This window comes from Elaeis guineensis, chromosome 5 (assembly GCF_000442705.2).
Source record: "Elaeis guineensis isolate ETL-2024a chromosome 5, EG11, whole genome shotgun sequence".
NCBI lineage: Eukaryota > Viridiplantae > Streptophyta > Magnoliopsida > Arecales > Arecaceae > Elaeis > Elaeis guineensis.
Window position 1 is genome coordinate 4392849 of NC_025997.2, and position 18232 is coordinate 4411080.

Consider the following 18232-nt stretch of genomic DNA (forward strand, 5'->3'; position numbering starts at 1 on the left):
TAATCAAATTTTGATTATATGAAATTAGATTATCAGACCCAATCTAAATCGTTGAAATATGATATTCGTATTCTTTCTGATTTATTAAATTTGATCTCGTACAGGTATCGTTGACACCTGATAATCGGATATTATGATATGGTCTATGAACTAAAAAATTTTAAAAAAAAATTATAGAATTATATGGATTTATTGAAATACGTTCGAGGTAAGTAATGTTTCATTTTTTTAGATTTATCAATAAATTATAATATATTTTTCTGACATAAATTGTGAAACGATGCATGAATTGGATGAATGATATTTTATTATGAAAAATATCTTATTCGAAATGTTATGATGAAGCATGATTGAACATATGAATTTCATGATGCATTATATTGATTGATTTTGATACTACATGATTATATATTTTTTATTGAAATTAGAATATGAAACATAATTTCTGAAGAATTCTGATATAAGAACAATATGAATTGACAACCTAACTATGTAAAGGATCCCGCTAATGGGGGCATATATGTTGGCAGTTGATTTATCCTGAAGGTTTATATTGCCAGAGAAGGAACCCAGACAGGGTTCCGAAGGACTTTGCTGCCAATGATTCGCACCTCACCGCAAGAAGATACGTGGTGTTATGATCCTGCCACAGAAAAAATATGGTCATAGCTCATGATTGATGAAAAGAACTTAAGAATGAAAGAAATTGAAATCTCGAAAGAAACTGAATTTTCGAAAAGAAATGAATTTGGCATGAATTATGTTGCATAATTGAAATTGATTTCGAACTGATAAACTCTATACGCTTATTTTCTATAAATGATTATTTACTTTAATGCCTGATGAAATCTATTGAAAGTGATCATTGCTTAATGGGCTGTCTAGCTCATTACCTCCTATTTTACTATTTTTACAGATGTTAAAGAATTAAGATGATATAAGATACGAATGGAAGAGTGATTAGAAGCAGAATTTTCATACTTTTATTTTAGATTGAAAGTCTTATTGAATTTGATATAAGGCCTATGAATCATTGTTAAATTTATTAAGATATTAAAGAAAAATTTAGATCGTTATGTTTTGGATTTAAATTATTGACTAATTATTCCGCTGTTGTTTTAGGATAGCATGATAAATGCCTTACATGCTTATGGAAAGAGTTTTCTATGAGTATGCGGCGGTTGCCATGACCCTCGATTCACAATCTCGGATCGGAGGCATGACACATACACTACATGAATGATAATTAACTATCCTAAATAATTAGATCAAGTATAAAATTATGTCCTAGAAAAAATTAATATGTCAGACTGATTGACTTCTAGAGTACACATCTAACAATCTGAAAATGATGTAAAATTTAACATAGCCAATGGAATGCACGTTCTAAAGTGGTAATATGAAGGGCAACACATGCTACATTATCATAGACATCCATCATATTTGAAAATAGAGATGCACAAGAATATAGGCATATCTTTTCTTTTTTGTTAATCTACGAGTCAAGGATTAATTGAACTAATATTTTCAATGGACCGTGTGTGTAATCACAATATGGAAAACACATTTATATCATAACTTAAGTACCAATTTTGCAAAGATAAAAAGGGAAAGATATTTGTGCTTTGTTATGTTGGAAGAGTGTTGAGAATGATGTAGAGAATGGAAAAACATTTTATTGATTAGATGGTTACTTCATCTTATATAATATATAACTAGTAGTTATTTGATATAAATAACTACTAGTATCCTCTATCTCTCATCCATTTTCAAATAGGCATAGATCGGGTTTTGCTTGTTATGGACGTCTGACCCGGTTTATATCCAACAATATCTTTTTAGTGTTTAGTATTGATTCGATTAGGACATCTTTCTTTCATTCTTTTTTCAATGATAACTTAAGGTGCTTGGATGAGAAATTATCACATCATGTGGTGGTGCGGATCAATCATACATCTTAGTTCTTGTGGATCCTATTCATTATGCGCTCATCTCAAATTGTCATCCCTTTGTTCTCGTGGTGGACTGCTAATATAGTGTGTGAAGTATAAGATAAACTTCCTCCACTCAAATAGTGACAATGGACCATTTTGCAGAGTCTTACATGTTGGCATGCGGCGCGTGCCCACGTGCAGCATTGCGCCCAGTTGTCAAAGCCCCCATCAAGCGCATCCTTGCTTGCTCGGGCTCAAGCATGACATTAACATTGTTAGCACAAAAACCAAATAAGATACTTATTGACCCAAACCCAACCCAACCCCAGCTAATGTGACCTTGTGTTAACCCAAGATGCACTTCTAATTCGCTAATTCTGAGTATATAGCTCGTCATCAAGATTTTAGATCCATGAGCCCTCCTCTTGAATTATCCAATAAAACTTTTCCATAACTTAACCCAGCCAAGATGCCTACCTTTCTTCCTTTTCCCTCTTTCCAGCTACTTTTCTGCTGTCATTAGCCTAAAATCTAACTTAGCTAAGAATAGGTTATGCCTATATCCAAACAGGGCCCAAATGGCTTCACCTTCAACAGCAACTAAAAAATATCGTTGGCTCCTTCTCATGCTATCTAACCTATATCCATCGAAGTTTAGATTTTTTTTTCTTCGTTTATGAGATTAGGAGAGTAATCCCACCTAAATAAGAATAGGAAGTCCTAGGACCAGTTTGAAACATAAACCAAGGATATACACGTAGAAAAACTCCAGGGATAAAATTTCGAAACCATGCCTTACGGGGCCCCGTGGATTTGTTTTACTAAATATTGTCCATGCATTACACCATCCAATATTCAAACTCCTCAGCCTTGCTTGGAAGCGGGAGTACAAATCGCTGGTCAGATGGGTTTGTGAACATTTGATATTCTTCGCATGAGATCACCAAGATGTTGGTAAGAAGCTCCAAAAAGGGCCTTTCAGTTTGTCCCTCTCGAGAATAGCTTTAGTAATTAATATAGCTTCCGTAATAAGAATGAAGAAGAAAATGCACGGCATGACTTAGTGGTAGCACCCCTCTTCATATCGGAAATGTTTAATTATTCGAATACCAACTAGATCTGATGTGGTTGCCAGTTTTTCCCAAAGAGAGAGAAAATTAATGATTGAAACATTGTAACTAGAAAATCGAAATAAATTTAGACCAAAAATAAATTCCTCAGCTCTCTCGACGCCCGCGAGAGAGAGAGAGAGAGAGAGAGATGCTTTGAAAACGTTTACCAAATAGCACAGAATGTCAGAAAACAAAACAAATTTAGATTAGACTTCCATCCGAGCCAATCTCACTCCTATCAAATTACAAAATGCATTTACTAGTATCTCTAGGCAGCGAACTAACACGCTCATTTGAAATAGGAAGAAACAACATACAACGGTAATATTTAAAGGATATTTATTTTAGTGACGAATTAATTGTCTCAATCGTCACTGAAGCTTTCATAAAATCCAGCAATCACAAAGTTTTATTCCATACCTTTCTTTGAGAGCAATCACTCTTACCAGTAGCGTGTGCGGCACCAAAGTGAGAGCTTCTTAACTACATCCTCTGCCCATCCGTTCCTGTGCTGCGCCGCCGCTACGACAAGGAAAGGCCCGGTGGAAGGAGGAAAAACGGCGAATGCACCACCAAACCCAACCCCCCGGCCGCATCTCCGCCACCAAATCCAAACATCGTGATTCTTTTAATCAATACATGTACGAGCTAAAATCTATAACGACGATTATAATAAAACCACATGAAACCAAATGGATCGAGTTAAGCTAGCATACAAGACCAGTCTCTTGAATGAACCCCTTACATACACACACACACACACACACAGAGACAGAAAGAGAGAGAGAGAGAGAGAAGGCAAGATAGCACCTTCCGGCAATTAGACATATATAAAAATAGTCAATCTCTGGTGAAGGATGATCGAAGGGAGGACGAAACCACCAGTTTTGGAGGAGGGAAAGAACATGACGACAACAAATTAAAGGGAGCAAACTAAGGAGGAGGAGCAGGATGCGATATAGATAGATACCCTCACGAAGGCGAGGAGCGATCCACCACGTCGACGCTGGAGGTGCAGGAGAGCAGGCGTCGGAAGATGAAATCGAGAAGCTTCTTCGCTGCCACGCACCCCTTCTTCTTCTTCTTCTTCTTCTTCTTCTTCTTCTTCGTGTCATCCTTGTTACTGATATTTGAGTGGATACTACCGAAGCTATCGGACCTCTGGTGGAGGAAAGGGCAGACGACGGCCCTCTCCTTAACTCTACCAAGGCACCGCTGTGTCTTCTCCGGGAAGCTCTCCTTCTTCGAGAAGGTGTAGCTCCTCAGATACATCTGCCGGCACGAGTAGCTGTCCACCACCCTCGGGCTCGGCCCCAACTTCCTTCTCCCATCGCCGCTCATGTCGTGCCTGTGCTCGCTTCCTTCTCTTCTTCTTCCCGCCACCCACTTCACAAACTCGGCGTCGGATTCCGGCCACTTGTAGAGATTGACATAGGTCGCCCTCACCGGCACACGTGCGTCAACGCAACCCACGGAAGACTTGCACACAGAGCTCATCCCTTCCCCCTCTCTGGATTGGGAGGTCCTTTTTCCTTTTTATACCTATCTTACACAGCGTATAAAAAGGGATTAAGTGGATGAGGGAAAAAGCTTTGGTTGTGAAGAAAGACGGAAAGGTAAGTGGAAGAATCCAAGAGAGCACCGAAGGGAAGTGAACTCGGTCGATAGATGTGGTGGGTTTTATGGCTTACCGTTTCCTTTGTGTGAAGTGTCTTGTGAGTGTGTGTGTGTGTGAAGGTATGATGCGGCATCATTAGCAATGAGTGACACTGCCTCTTACCTCTCTCCTAATGCTGTCCTACAACCTATAACTTCTCATTACATGATGGTGTTTGGCCCTTTGGACAGGTCATGATACGTTTTTGAATCACAAACCTATATATTAACCAAAAACAATAATCACACGCCTGCATTCCCCACCAACGGATGATATCTTATAGTTGGGAGTTTCCGAACCCGTTCGATAATCCGAAGGAGTTGGGTGACCTCCCATCGGACTGCCGTTCCATAAGTTGATAGGACGGTCCCAAAAGAAATTAAAGAGGCTACCGGTATGTCGTAAGGGTAGTTCGGAATTAATGATAATAATAACATGTTACGTGCCTGAAAGATGGCATATAGAATCAAGTACAAAGCAGATGTGAGACCCACAATGGGTCTAGAAGCCCAGCTTGGCAACGGCCTACCAATACGTTCACCGAGCGGTCTCAGAATCATCATAACAGTGACTTTGCAATAACATAGATCATCAATACGTATGCCACAGGCCGCACCTTGGTGCCATCGCGAACGTCAATACGGATAACCCGAAGAAGCATCGAGTCATGGCTGAGCAAGCCATAAGAAAATATAACATCCGACGCTAGAGAAACGGGATATGTTGATGAAGCACGGGACAGTGGACTCCCCAAACGTAAAGAAACCTGGCCGGATTGGAGACAGGGAGCTGAGCGTGCCCAGACTCCAGAGGTGCCCTCATGAAGGGAGCATGCCGTCATCCAGGACTCAGTCAAAGGCACGGAGAGGGGGGGAGAGAGAGAGAGAGACTGCAGTTAAGACAGCTCAAGACTGACGAGACACAGGGCTCAAGAGTCCATAACCAAAGTAAATCCACGTGGATTATCATTATTGTGACCACCGAGAGCGGTGGCAATCGCCATCAACGCATGCTACCACTGCTTTTGGTCCAGAATGTTTAATCGATGAGCCTCTTTTAAATGGAGACCACACAATTCACGAACGCTAGCTACCAACGAATTTCTTCCTTTCTCTATTAAGAGGTAATGAAAGACCGGTGTTGGAAGGCGAAAGGAAGAAGATTGTGTCCACCTAGTTCAATCAGTCACGTAAGTTTAGATATCAAGGTCGTGGTCTGCAAGGAAGCAGCCAGACCTGGCCGCCATAATTATGGGACCGCATCATGGGAAGGTCCCTATTACAACCGTAGCCCACACTGCAAGTATAGAACATTACTGAGAACATACATTATGGACCACAATATAAAAACTGAAGGTTTTCATATTATAAAAGGAATACAAAAGTTTGCTGACAGTACTATCTTCATACAAGATCATGATAAATTCCTGAATGACGAATAAATGATCATGATAAACATACCTGCAACCAAATTCCATGAATAGAACGGGGGAGTCTTGAGGTATCCCACTATATGGTAGCGTGCGCACTAATATACTCACTTCTAACATTTTCCAACAATTTCTGATAGCACTTGAAGGGTCAGGATGGTTCAGAACATTTTTAACAACCGATCATCAGCCAGCCAGAGCAGACAGTGCAAAACAAAAGTAACCAGCCACCCGGACATCATAAAATATCATGAGGTTCAATTGACAAAAGTCAATTCTTAACAAAATTCTACATATCATGGCAGATAGCAAAGTCCTTGAGCGTCCCATCTCAATAGTAACAGTGGTTTTCTACGGCCCCCCCTAAGAACCGGATTGCAATAAGAACCTAAAGATGCAAGCAACTTACCTCCTCCAAAATACTCTGACCTCCCAGTTGACTGGAAGTTCTTCACAATTACTTCTAAATTCTGCAGAAAACAAAGATCATGGGTGACATGGAAAGTAGATGAGCACATCAGAAATTAGAAAATCCAAAACATCCAGATGGAGTCAATTTATTTCAAGGCAAGCCAAATCAAGGTGCAGAAGCGCCCATTTTTAGTCCAACTATGAAATCCTAATTGAATGGAGCTCAAGGTACTTGCACCCGTGGAAAACCAATTTCAACTGTGAAATTCTGATTGAATAAGATATGTTAGAAGTAACTACCGCCAGAACCAACTGATTCTGAGCATTTTAATCAACTTAATCAGATAGGAGAAATGCTTCATGGGCTTCCAGTCTAGTGTTTAGCTTGCTAGTGGGAGAAGCAATATACAAGACAAATATCAGCTCATCCTCCTTGCACGTCCTTAAACTTCTTTGGTGCTTATTATCTGCTAAAGAGAAATGCTTAAACAAAAACAGTTCCACAGACCCCTTAAAGAAGGTGTGTCCAATTTCAGTTCATTACCTCCACAATATGCTGCTTGTTTTGGACATTTGGATCAAGAAAACATTGAGCTGGCCGATAATGATTGTGGATGAATTTGGCTTCCAATAAACAAATCCACAATGCCGAAGCCTACATGTAAAAGGAAAGCCATGAAAGTTACTAAAGAAGTGACTGCAACAAGACGAGATACTGCCCAGGAAAAACAAAATTCACAGATCAACCACCTGCTTTGGCCACCCAAACTGCAAATAATTGGCCTAGCTGGATATTCAAGCTAGCACAAGATCAAAGTCAGCATTTACCTTCGAAAAGCCCCTTTTCCTGAATGTGGTTTCATTGCTGACTCCCAGTACAACAAGCAAGGGTTACAAGGCTATTCTTGACTGGCAGGTCCAGCAACAACTTCAGATGCATGATTCCTCTTGATCTCCAGTCAGTCCAAGCAAAAAGCTCATGAACAGCCAGCTATGATTGTGAAATAATATACAATGCAGATGTTGATTTATTGTTCAATATTCAATCAGGTCTCATACCATATACGCTCATATGTAGACGTGTCAGTTTGTGCGGAGACTTTGCAGCAACCAATGGAAGTCAACTGAAGGGCATTTGTTGTTTATTTATCCTATCACGTGAACTCAGAGAAGTCGCATAAACTGCCTGTCTTCATATTCATCTGGAATCAATTTTTACCAAATAAACCTCAATTTCCTCACAAACTAGAAAAATATCATCCTTTGGCCCTCTTTGATCTTTCTTCTGATAAGTGACATTTTCAGATGGACATTCCATAAGCATGCAAGCCCTCAACAAAAATGAAGGAACTTTCGGCGTAGCATAAAACGGAGTATTAACAGCAAATTTTCTCACTTCATCCCGGCCAGTAAATTGACATGAGTCCAGAAAGACATACTGGACAGATACACCAACAGCCATTCGGAGCCACAACCTGTCATTGGTAGAAATGTTGTGCACAGTTATCTGGAATGTGATACCCACAGGCAATCCTGGAACAAAGGGCAGAGGATTCTCAGAATCATTACCGAAAACTTGCAGTTCTGCTTTTATGCACTTAAATCTTCCAGTGAATGCCACCTGTTGAAGGTTGAAGAGCTCAAGCAACTTATAAATAGGAAAAGGCTGAGAAGTTTCACCTGTTCCCCCTTCAGCACATGACCTTAATAGCTCTTTGGCAAACTCAGAAAGTTTAGAAGATCCTTCTACACAAAGAAATTCCGCACTAGAAGTTATAGCTTGCAGCTTCTTCAGCACAAAGTTGGAACAGGTTCCAACCTCGCACAGTCTAAATACAAAACCAAGCAAGGTTAACTCTATAATATGGCATTCCACTTCTCTAGACAACCCTGGGAAGCCATATCTCATTCTTCGGAGGGACATACTTAATTTTTCAAGTAAGAACTCTAGAGTCATTGTACCAACAATATGTGACTTTTTCAGTTGCAGTTTCTCCCAAATTTCAGCAATCAGCTGGATTATCTGAACATACTGCAATGCAAATTCCAATAATGCAGAAGGAGATCCACTAACATTCCAAGCAATCATTTCCAGTTCCTCCTTGCAAGTTCTACATGCAACAAAAATTAAAGCACCCATAAGTCTACTAGAAATATGGTAAAGAGATTATTTTTATAAAAAAGACTGAAGTTTTAGATACATGGTAAATAAATATTATGAGACCTTAATGTCCTTCGCACTTCATGTGCACAGTGTAACTTTATCAAAGGCCAGGTTTCCACAACTTTTTCCAAAATAGACTGTATGGATTGCATTAATTCTTCGTCTGTCTGCTCCACACCTTTTTGAGAATGTTTGAGATGTGTTGCTATCTCATTCATGCTCAACAAATTTTCCTTAACTTTTACTTCTGATATTACACTGTGCAAGGACCAAGAGTGGCACATTTCATTAGCCACTTTAGACTTCAGTGTTGTGTCTGAAAAAGGTATTTCACTGTGATGGCACAAATAGGCCATGAGTGCATCTCTGTTTAGAGCATTTCCCAGAGAGCAACTGATCCTTCCAACTAAAGAAACTGCATAAGAAAATATTGCCACCGGTATATTACAAGTAAGATGCTCATTCGAGATGGATGATGAGATAAACAACACTACTATTGCTGCCACACGTGGACTGTCCAAGCTCAGTTCTCCACAGGATGGTACTATCTGCAAAAGGCCAAAGGCAAAAACATCACAAATTTCACAAACGGCTTTGCTAAATTGGGAAGTTCATTAGACAACAATATTCCAAGAAACCGAAAGCGTAAGATAGTAATTAAAAGGCCTTATATAAAGATCCCACAGAAGCTTTTAGGAGTTTCATTACTTATGATCAACGATCAACAATCAACAAGCAGGAGCGACATGATGAGTTGCAACCATAATAACCTTTATATATATATATATATATAAATATATATATATAAACCCACACCATATGGCAACGATAGCTATGATCAACAACATAGGACCCACCACAGAAGATGTGGTTCTTTGAATCCTCTGGCTTATTAAGTGTAACTTATAAGCTCAATAGTTATCTGTCGCTTAGTGGTTCACAAGACTACGGTCACTGTCACTCCTTGATAAGTTAATACTACATCGTGACTAGAGATTCCTCATATATCACGTATGTTCCATCATCATCAAATAACAAATTGCACTATAAAATAATGACTAACCTTTTATTAACACATAATATTTTGCCCTAAAGAAATGATCATTTCGTTATTGAGTAAATCTGCTGAAATCACCATACGGGAAGAAGATTGATATGCACCAAATATGAGCTCAATTTATAAATTAACTGCCTAAATCATGATCTCACAATAGAAGATAGTTGCAATTACCTTGGAAAATTATGGACAAATTTGGCAAAACTGATGAACTTTCCTCTTTTGACTCATAATTAATGATCTTCCCTCTAATTGAAGAAAATACTATTTCATGGTGTTTGAACCCTACTACTAAGAAAGTCAATGAACTTGCCACGTAAAAGGATGAGAGGAGTTAAAATTTATGTAGAATATGTTCCACCATTTGGAATTTGCATGTCACCTTCCACCACTAATGGAACCGTCTTGCAACTTTCCCATTCTAATAAAGTTTCTACATTTACCACCCAGAACAAAAGCACCTAAATACATTCCAAGGACCCAATGAGAAGGTTTCGTCATCAGCTACAAAAAAAATATATATATACATCACTTATCTATTCGAAAAAATGATACATATTTTTCTAATCATATATACTAAAATTGTATATGTTGTTTCTAATTATAAAAATAAAAGAGATAATGTTGTACCTCCTGTGCGAATTCTTTTGCTAACTTGGCAAAGAAATTTCCATGGTTCTTACCAATATAGCACAAGACAGAGAAAATATCTTCTTCCTCCTGAAATAGAAGGGAAGGAACACATAAATAAAATAAAGAAAGAAAGACTTGGGCAATTTTAATAGTCAGAAGTTCTATGTATTCTCAAAGATTTGGGCGCGCGCGCTCGCGCACACACACATTCACACAGAGAGAGAGAGAGAGAGAGAGAGAGAGAGAGAGAGAGAGAGTTGTAATAGCTTATTCCTGGGACAACCAAGGCAGCCTTCTTTTGGTAAATTTCCTTTAGAATCCTTTTCTTTAGGAATAAGAATAAACTATAACTATCATAAATGTAAGCAACATCACAAAACTATTTCTTAGTTGAGACTAAAGGGAAGTTGCAAACAGAATGTTAATTTGTCAATCAAAGATATGTATCCAATTATAATTCTCATGAGCTGGCCTCATTATCAAATGTCAGAAGTTTATAAACCGATCAAAAATAAACAAAGTAATAAATTCTGACATGTATTCCTAACCGTGACAAGAATATAGATGTTGCACTTTCCTAAAAAAAAAAGTTGCACAAATGACAACAATAGCATCAGCTCATAGATGTTATATCATATTGAAGAAGAAGAAGAAGACACCGATGGTTCTCATTCACAATACTCCTATCTCCATCAAGTAAATATATCATAAAGAAAGCAATTCTGGAAAGTGACTTCCATCAAGAATATTCCTAATAGTACTTCACAATTTCAATGGTACATCATTACTAAAACACAGGCTTTTTCTGACACGTCATGAGTCATACAACATGCTTGACAAGAACTTGATAAAACATGAACTGACGGTTGCATGCCCAGAATAATTGAGAGTCTATCAAAGAGAAAAGCAGAATAGAATTCTGGACATCATGACTTCTTGTTTGAGACTCTTTTCTTTTCTTCCCCCATTTTTCCTTCTGAATGGCAAATACAAAAATTACAGCAGCAGTCCCTCTCCAGAGAAGGAAACAAAAATTAAGTCTCACTTTGAACAATTACAGAGAAAGTCATGAAATCTTCATTTAGTTTGATGTCAAATACAAATACCAACAACAGGCACTATGGAAAGAATGACAAGTACTTGGCCAAAAGTAGAAGATGCGAAAAATCAAACTACATGACTGTTTAAAGAATAGCATTAAAATAGGCTACAAAATAAAGCCAGATAATCAAACCTCTGGATATGTCTCCAAGTTTGTGATGAGACAATTGATTGCGGACTTAAAAGTCTCGATATCAGGCAGCATCATTAGCTGGAGCACCTTCCTTGCTGCACGTCTTATTAAGGCACTAATATCAGCTAACAAACCAAGAAACTGCAAATACAACAGAGTTTTGCATGGTGAACATTAAACAATATCATATGAGAATGATAAGACAGCAAAAATATTTGAATGCAAGCATGCAATCAAGATTCATCATACTATATTGTCATGATTGCAAATGTGGTGGAGTCCAAACAGTGAAACTAGTTTGAGATAGTCCCAATGTCCAAAACACATGGCAAAAGACACAAAGAAAGTATATTAATGTAAGAAAGCTTACACTTCAAAGCAGTCATCACAGTAAGCTATAGTGGTGAAGCACACAGACCAAAAGTAAAAGAAAAGCTACCTACCAAGACACACTTCTAAAAGTTAAAACTCCCCTGCAGTAAAATCTCCAGCCAAGACCTCTACAAGCAGGCCATCAAACCACTAAGCTAAGCCTCATTTGGTCAAGTTCATCCCCCAGTCAAACTCTTCATGAAAAGGACAGGAGTGGAAATGATTTATAACCTGGCTATTATCCTACCATTTTATATTAATTTAACTTGGCTGCTAACAAGAACAAGTTGGCCAAGCTGTTTTTCATTAATGGCTGGATCAACAATGATTGCATTAGTTAGCAAAATAAGGCAACCTATATAGTTTAGCAATTTATCATAAGCTTGATCCCCTTGCACTGTTTGTTTGCAAAAAACAGCTAATATGTGGGAAATACTCTTATCACATAATATAAAGTACCATTAAAGCATATAATAGATGCTAGATACATTTCATTTTCTAACACACTTTAAGGTTCCCAATTAGAGGAAGAAACAGCTTCCTACAATAGCTTGATTCTCTTAGCTTGTATTCTTATATCTCAAATAACCATAAGAAAAGAGTTTGATAAAAGGGACAACAACTTTAGTTAATCAATATAATAAGGTTTTCCTCAATATCTTTCGTTCACTAGCATAATGCTAAAATGGTGTTCTGAAATCATCAACAGATAACAATTTGTAACAAGAACAAACATCATGAAACAATGCGGGGAACGCTATCAGACATGTACCACTGCTTAACATTAAAGAACTAATTCATGGTCCACAACTTTAGAATATTTTTTCAAGATGCTTCATGAGTTTTTATAGTTCACAATTAGAAATGATAGACTAAAGAGCAATGAAGAATAGTAACAAAAGTTAGCAATAAAAATGATTTAACAGAAAGAAAAGGCAGCTCAAAATTAACATCCTTAATGCTTAAAGTTGACCTGATAAAGATATTGGCTCTAATATTCACAGATGACTTATGGCAAGTGCATACCATGTCCATGTGTTTTTCCTGCACCCTCAGATGATCATGTGTTGCCATATGAAACAGTGTCTGCAAAGTCTGCAACCTAACAGCCTCTGCATCATCATTCAACATGTCCATTAATAAGTTCAAAGCATTGTCAGCAAACTGGATAGAAAAAGTTGCGAGCATCCCCAAGGATTGACAGGCAATTGTTCGTACCTAGAGTACAAAAAAATAGTCAGCAAGATGCAGCTTTTCATATTAAAACCCCCCAAAAGAATAGACCATAAGATATATAAAAATATCTCTTGTCATGGTTGTCAGGAAAACCAAAAGGATTTTTTGTTCTTTTTCGGAAAATAAAACCCAAAGGATTTAGGGACATCATAGACTCCAGCGTTACCTCATAAAATTCATCCTCAATCCCATGTACGAATGCACCAGCTGCTGATAATGAAAATTTAGATTCATTTACAGACCATTTAGTAATAGTTTTGCTTCCACTTCTAACCCCCAAAACTTTCTTAGAAAGGGACTGTAACAGAACATTCTCTGATACCAATTGTACTTTCCCAAGGGCAAGAAAAGCTTCGATTCTAACCTTCACACTCATATCTCTTGCCATTGAACAAAGCTGAATAAACAAAAGTTATAAACAAACACAAAAAATAACAGCTATAAGATGACCACTTTTTAACCTACGAAAATTAAAAATATGATATTTAATGTAGAGCGTAAACTCCAAATCAATTTGCAAGCATACATGCGCATAAGGTTGTGTGTGAGAGGAAATCAGCAGCAGAGTCAACATTTTTCACTCTGATATAAACTCGTGAGACAAGATGGAATACATCTTGGTAATGAATGAGAAAAACAGTAAAGGATAGACAAGTCAGACACCTTTTTCTACATGTTAGGAAAAAGAAAAATATCGGGCACAAGAAGCCAGATTTTTCAGCACATCAAGGTCTGTAAAAATGATCATCATACATCAGACAAGCACAGGAAGCAAAACAAAAAGAGAAATGCCTCATTTAAAAGAGTGCTTGGAAACTAATGCCTGCTAAACCTTAAGGGCTAATTAACTGAGTTAAATGAATTTTAATGTTCCAACTTGGAAGTAAACATGCTTAGATCATCTTGACTTAAGGAGATCTACTTACTACATGACTGATGAGTTCGTATCTTCCTATATGTGTGAGTGTGTGACAACTATCATATTCTCTCTCATACAGATAGCAAGTGCAGCCGTCTAGATCAGATGATATATTTATGTCGGAACTCTATCCGGCCATAACCTGCTTCCCTAGGCATCATGGCTGCTATAGCTCATTCTTAAATATGATTTAGACACGATGTGGCAGACCAGACCTTTTTTTATGGTACATTGCAGATTGGTTGGAATAAATGGCTTTTCTAAGTGGTTCAGATATTTTTTTCAACTTTATAACCAAGAACAGGAAAACCATCTTGCATCTCAAGATTGTAAAAGAGAAAAAAATTGAAGGGTCAGATTCTTGTCAAATCACTATTTCGGCATCCACCAAATAAGATCACATTGCAACTAATATGATATTATCATGGGATTGAACAGACGATGGCACATTCAATTTAGCAAGAAAAACAGTCTATCACTCAAATTTTGCAGCCAATCTGATGCACAGCTAACAAGATCTTACAAACCTTAAGCAACATCAACCACTGAAGAATTAGTCACGTAGCTAGTAATCTTGCAATTCTCATTACAAAAGTTCAAGAAAAAGTCATCTGACAAATGTGATAATATACTGAAAAAAGTCCTCATATTTCATTGAAATAGCATAGAAAGTATACATATGAAAAACAATCAAGTTTAGAAGTACTTCTAATTGCTCGTGATATTTAATAAATGAATGCCAGAGACTACCACTGGGTAGTAATCTGTTTTGTCAATTCAAAGTTAAGCTTATGTTGAATCCGAGGAAATATCATTGGCTGCAGCAACTAACTTGGCACATGATTTAAATTTTTTCTGCACTAAGATAGATAAAAGTTGCATCTAATTAGAAGATGTAATCAGTATCTGAAGCATTCTTTACATAGCAACAGATTTTAACAACAAGAGTTAAACTAACAAACATTTGGCATAGACTGAACCAAGCAATTTAAAAAAAAAAAAAAAACGGAAAAGTGAATTAGTTAAGTATCAGAGACTGCAATGGCATACAACTATCTGAGGTGAATTTTATCACAGCAATATTAACTTTTAATGGTCAATTCAGCATTCTGGTAAGTTTGCAGTTCATACAAGTACTCCAATAACACCACGGTAAAGGCAATAAATTTCACATCAAACACAAATACCTGAACAAAAATCACATCCATCCTCTCCATGTTTCCCATTCTCTCTTTGCTCGCTGCAAACATCTGCCCGCACTTACTGACCTAACCACCAAAAGTCATGCAAAAATTATCCCAGCTTTTACCAACAAATTAAAGCCCAATAAATTTTGAAAAGAGAGAATAATCCATGGTATGCAAAGAAGATTGTCTATCCAACTACTCACCACCCGAACAGCAGCGGACCTCACGAGCTCATCTTCATCCCTGAAAAGCTCGACCGCACGATCATAGCAGCAGTCGATGATCGAACCGTCGAGATCAGATCCAGCAACCTCACAGAACGCCATGATGCCATCGAGGGCCACTCTCCTAACCAACGGGTAGAGGTCCACCGCAAGGCCAAGAAGCACCTGAAGCATAAGATGAGGCCGTAGGAGAGAAACAGAACTCTGAGCTCTTCCAATACTCGAGACCAACAAATTAAGAATCCGCGATCGAACCAACGAGACAGGGCTCGACGCAAGCGAGAGTACCAGATCCTCGTCCAGTACCGAGGCAAGAAGGGAGACGCCTCCCTCTCCTCCTCCCTCCGGACTGCTCTCCGCTATGGACGCAACAACGGCGATGGCATCCGCGGCGAGGCTCTTGCCACCGTTCAAGAAAGGTCGGACGGCGGCGATGACGGAGGGGGCCAGAGGGCGGTGGAGGACGGCCGCGTCGCCGAGGAGCTTGAGAGCGGGGCGGAGGAAGGCGGGGTCTCCGTAGTGGGCGTCGAGGGAGCGGATGAGGGCGTCGACAGTGGAGCGGCGGGTGGAGTCGGAGGAGTCGGGGTTGGCGATCAGAGCTCTAGCGGAGGCCAGAGCTCGGAGGCGGCGGCGCTCGTCGGAGAGCGGGTCGAGGTGGACCTCGAGCCTCTCGAGAAGAAGCCGTTCCATTATGTCTTTGAAGAGAGAAAGGAGATTATGGGCTCTAGGGTTTTGTGGAAGAAGGAATTAGAGAGCAGGGGGCTGAGGTCGCGAGGGTTTTTGGGATGAGAGAGGGAAGGGAGCTCCGAGCTGGGATTTCAATTTGGGCGTGCAAAGGGCGGTGGACAAGAGCCGTTCGATGAAGGACCGTAAGTTGTAACCAAGAAGGACCATATGGCTAACAAAAAAATTTAAAAAAACAAAAACGTTTAGTTCAAAAAATTTCAACGTTTTTATGCAGAATAAATCAGAGATGCCTTTCATATGATGATCTACTCAAATGATGGGTGAAAATTTTCTTCCGATTTTGGTTGTGCAGGGTGTATTAGTTTTGTTTCTATTTTGTCAAGGTCAGTTGCTACTCCATTTTTAGTAACATGTTCGAAATACTCAACCTTAGATTGACAGAAGATACATTTGAACTACTTAGCATATAATTCGTTACTCCTCCGGGTCCCCAACACCAATTGTAAATGCTTAATATGCAGTTCATTGAAGGACTATAAATGAGAATGTCATCCAAAAAGACTAACACAAATTTCCTCAAATATGCTTTTAAGGCTTCATTCATCAAAGCTTGAAAAATTGAAGGTGAAGTTGTCAAATCAAATACCTTTTAACCAATGGATGGAAATAGCATCATTGTACTTAGAAGAGAAGGTAGAGGTGTGGTTTGAAGGGCTTGTAGTCAGGAGTGAAGTGGGGAGCTCGGCACATAGCAGAGAAGCTTTAGACAAAATGATTAAGAGCAATTAAGGAGGGCACAGAACAGAATGAAATAATTGGCTGATCAGAGAAGGAATGAAAGAGAGCATCAAGTGGGAGATGAAGTTTATTTGAAGTTACACCTATTCAAACGGAAGAGTTTGTTGAAAGGGAAGTACACAAAATTTAGTCCATGTTTCTATGGCCCTTACAAGATTCACAGGAAGATTAGAGCTATGGCTTATGAGTTACAGTTACCCCCCTCATCAACAATTCATCCAGTGTTCTATGTGTCTCTACTTAAGAAGAAGATTGGGAATAAGCAAGTAGTCATGACCGAGTTGCCAGAATTGGATTCAGAAGGTAGGCTAAAAGTTTTTCCAATTGCAGTGCTGCAGAGAAGAATGATCAAGCCAAATAATGTTGCTGTAGTTCAAGGACTCATTCAATGGTCCAATCATTTGCCAGAAGAGTCTACTTGGGAAGATATCAATGATCTCTATTTGCAATTTCCAGAGTTCCATCTTTGAGGATAGGGATGTTTTCCAAGAGGGAGCCAATGTTAGTATTTTGGTGTACAGAGTGTATTAGTTTTGCTTAGTTGGATAAGTGGAGTATGTTAATGTTGCTGAGCTGGATTAGTTAATAGGGGAGTCTGTTATCCTGTTGATGGTGAAGTCTATTATTCTATTAAATAGCTGACGTGTATTGAATAACCATTTTTTTTCCTCTTATTTTCGATTAGGCACAACTGTGAGAGTCCAAAAGAAACTAAAAATTGTTCAATCGAAGAATAATAACAGACATATTTTCCTCTCAATTCTCTTCCTTTCCTCTCTTTCTTTTCTTCCTTTCGTTCGTTCTTATTATCGTTTCTCTTGATAGTTCCCTGTTATAATTCTAGAAAAAAGGTGACTTTGTTAAGATTCAATTACTTAGGAATCTTAACAAATTTATTTCATTAAAAATGCTCTCAGATGATTGAATACTATGCCATGTGACCAACTGTACTAGATCTATAACGTAGGATATTTTGATAAATATTTTAAATTCATTGTTTTTCTAATTCTTACCAATGTAGCTTTTTTTGAATGGTTTAACTCATTTTTACATTGTTGCCTTAAAAAAAAAAAAGAGCTCTGAAATTCATGTCCTTTTACTTTTGATTTTTTTCCTTCAATATCCATTCATAATAATATAATCCAGGTAATACACTGGTCACGGTAATTAGCAACTAA

General features: G+C 38.4%; 2 protein-coding genes across 15 annotated transcripts; both read right to left on the bottom strand.

Annotated features, from left to right (window-relative positions):
- Positions 1 to 577: 577 nt before the first annotated feature.
- On the bottom strand, positions 578 to 6300 carry LOC105044516 (uncharacterized). Of its 4 annotated transcripts, none has more exons than XR_012141325.1 (4): positions 6164 to 6300; positions 4017 to 5999; positions 3493 to 3642; positions 578 to 643 (listed from the first exon to the last, which is right to left on the bottom strand). XR_012141325.1 is itself a non-coding variant. In XM_073257204.1 (3 exons), the coding sequence occupies exon 2, from the start codon at positions 4541 to 4543 to the stop codon at positions 4019 to 4021; it is 525 nt and encodes a 174-aa protein (XP_073113305.1). In that variant the 5' UTR covers positions 4544 to 5999; positions 6164 to 6300; the 3' UTR covers positions 3232 to 3642; positions 4017 to 4018. The 4 variants fall into 4 exon arrangements, 2 of the variants coding, with proteins under 2 accessions (XP_073113305.1, XP_010920751.1); XR_012141324.1 differs by having other exon boundaries at positions 603 to 643; positions 3467 to 3642; XM_073257204.1 differs by lacking the exon at positions 578 to 643 and having other exon boundaries at positions 3232 to 3642.
- On the bottom strand, positions 6047 to 16433 carry LOC105044517 (protein SIEL). Of its 11 annotated transcripts, none has more exons than XR_012141323.1 (10): positions 15549 to 16433; positions 15346 to 15426; positions 13406 to 13636; positions 13030 to 13221; positions 11632 to 11772; positions 10395 to 10484; positions 8768 to 9255; positions 7603 to 8654; positions 7372 to 7496; positions 6047 to 7198 (listed from the first exon to the last, which is right to left on the bottom strand). XR_012141323.1 is itself a non-coding variant. In XM_073257201.1 (9 exons), the coding sequence occupies exons 1-9, from the start codon at positions 16257 to 16259 to the stop codon at positions 7742 to 7744; spliced, it is 2700 nt and encodes an 899-aa protein (XP_073113302.1). In that variant the 5' UTR covers positions 16260 to 16433; the 3' UTR covers positions 6047 to 7741. The 11 variants fall into 11 exon arrangements, 4 of the variants coding, with proteins under 4 accessions (XP_073113302.1, XP_010920753.1, XP_019705913.1 ...); XR_002164651.3 differs by having other exon boundaries at positions 6047 to 6602; positions 7088 to 7198; positions 7372 to 8654; XR_002164649.3 differs by having other exon boundaries at positions 6047 to 7010; positions 7088 to 7198; positions 7372 to 8654.
- Positions 16434 to 18232: the final 1799 nt, after the last annotated feature.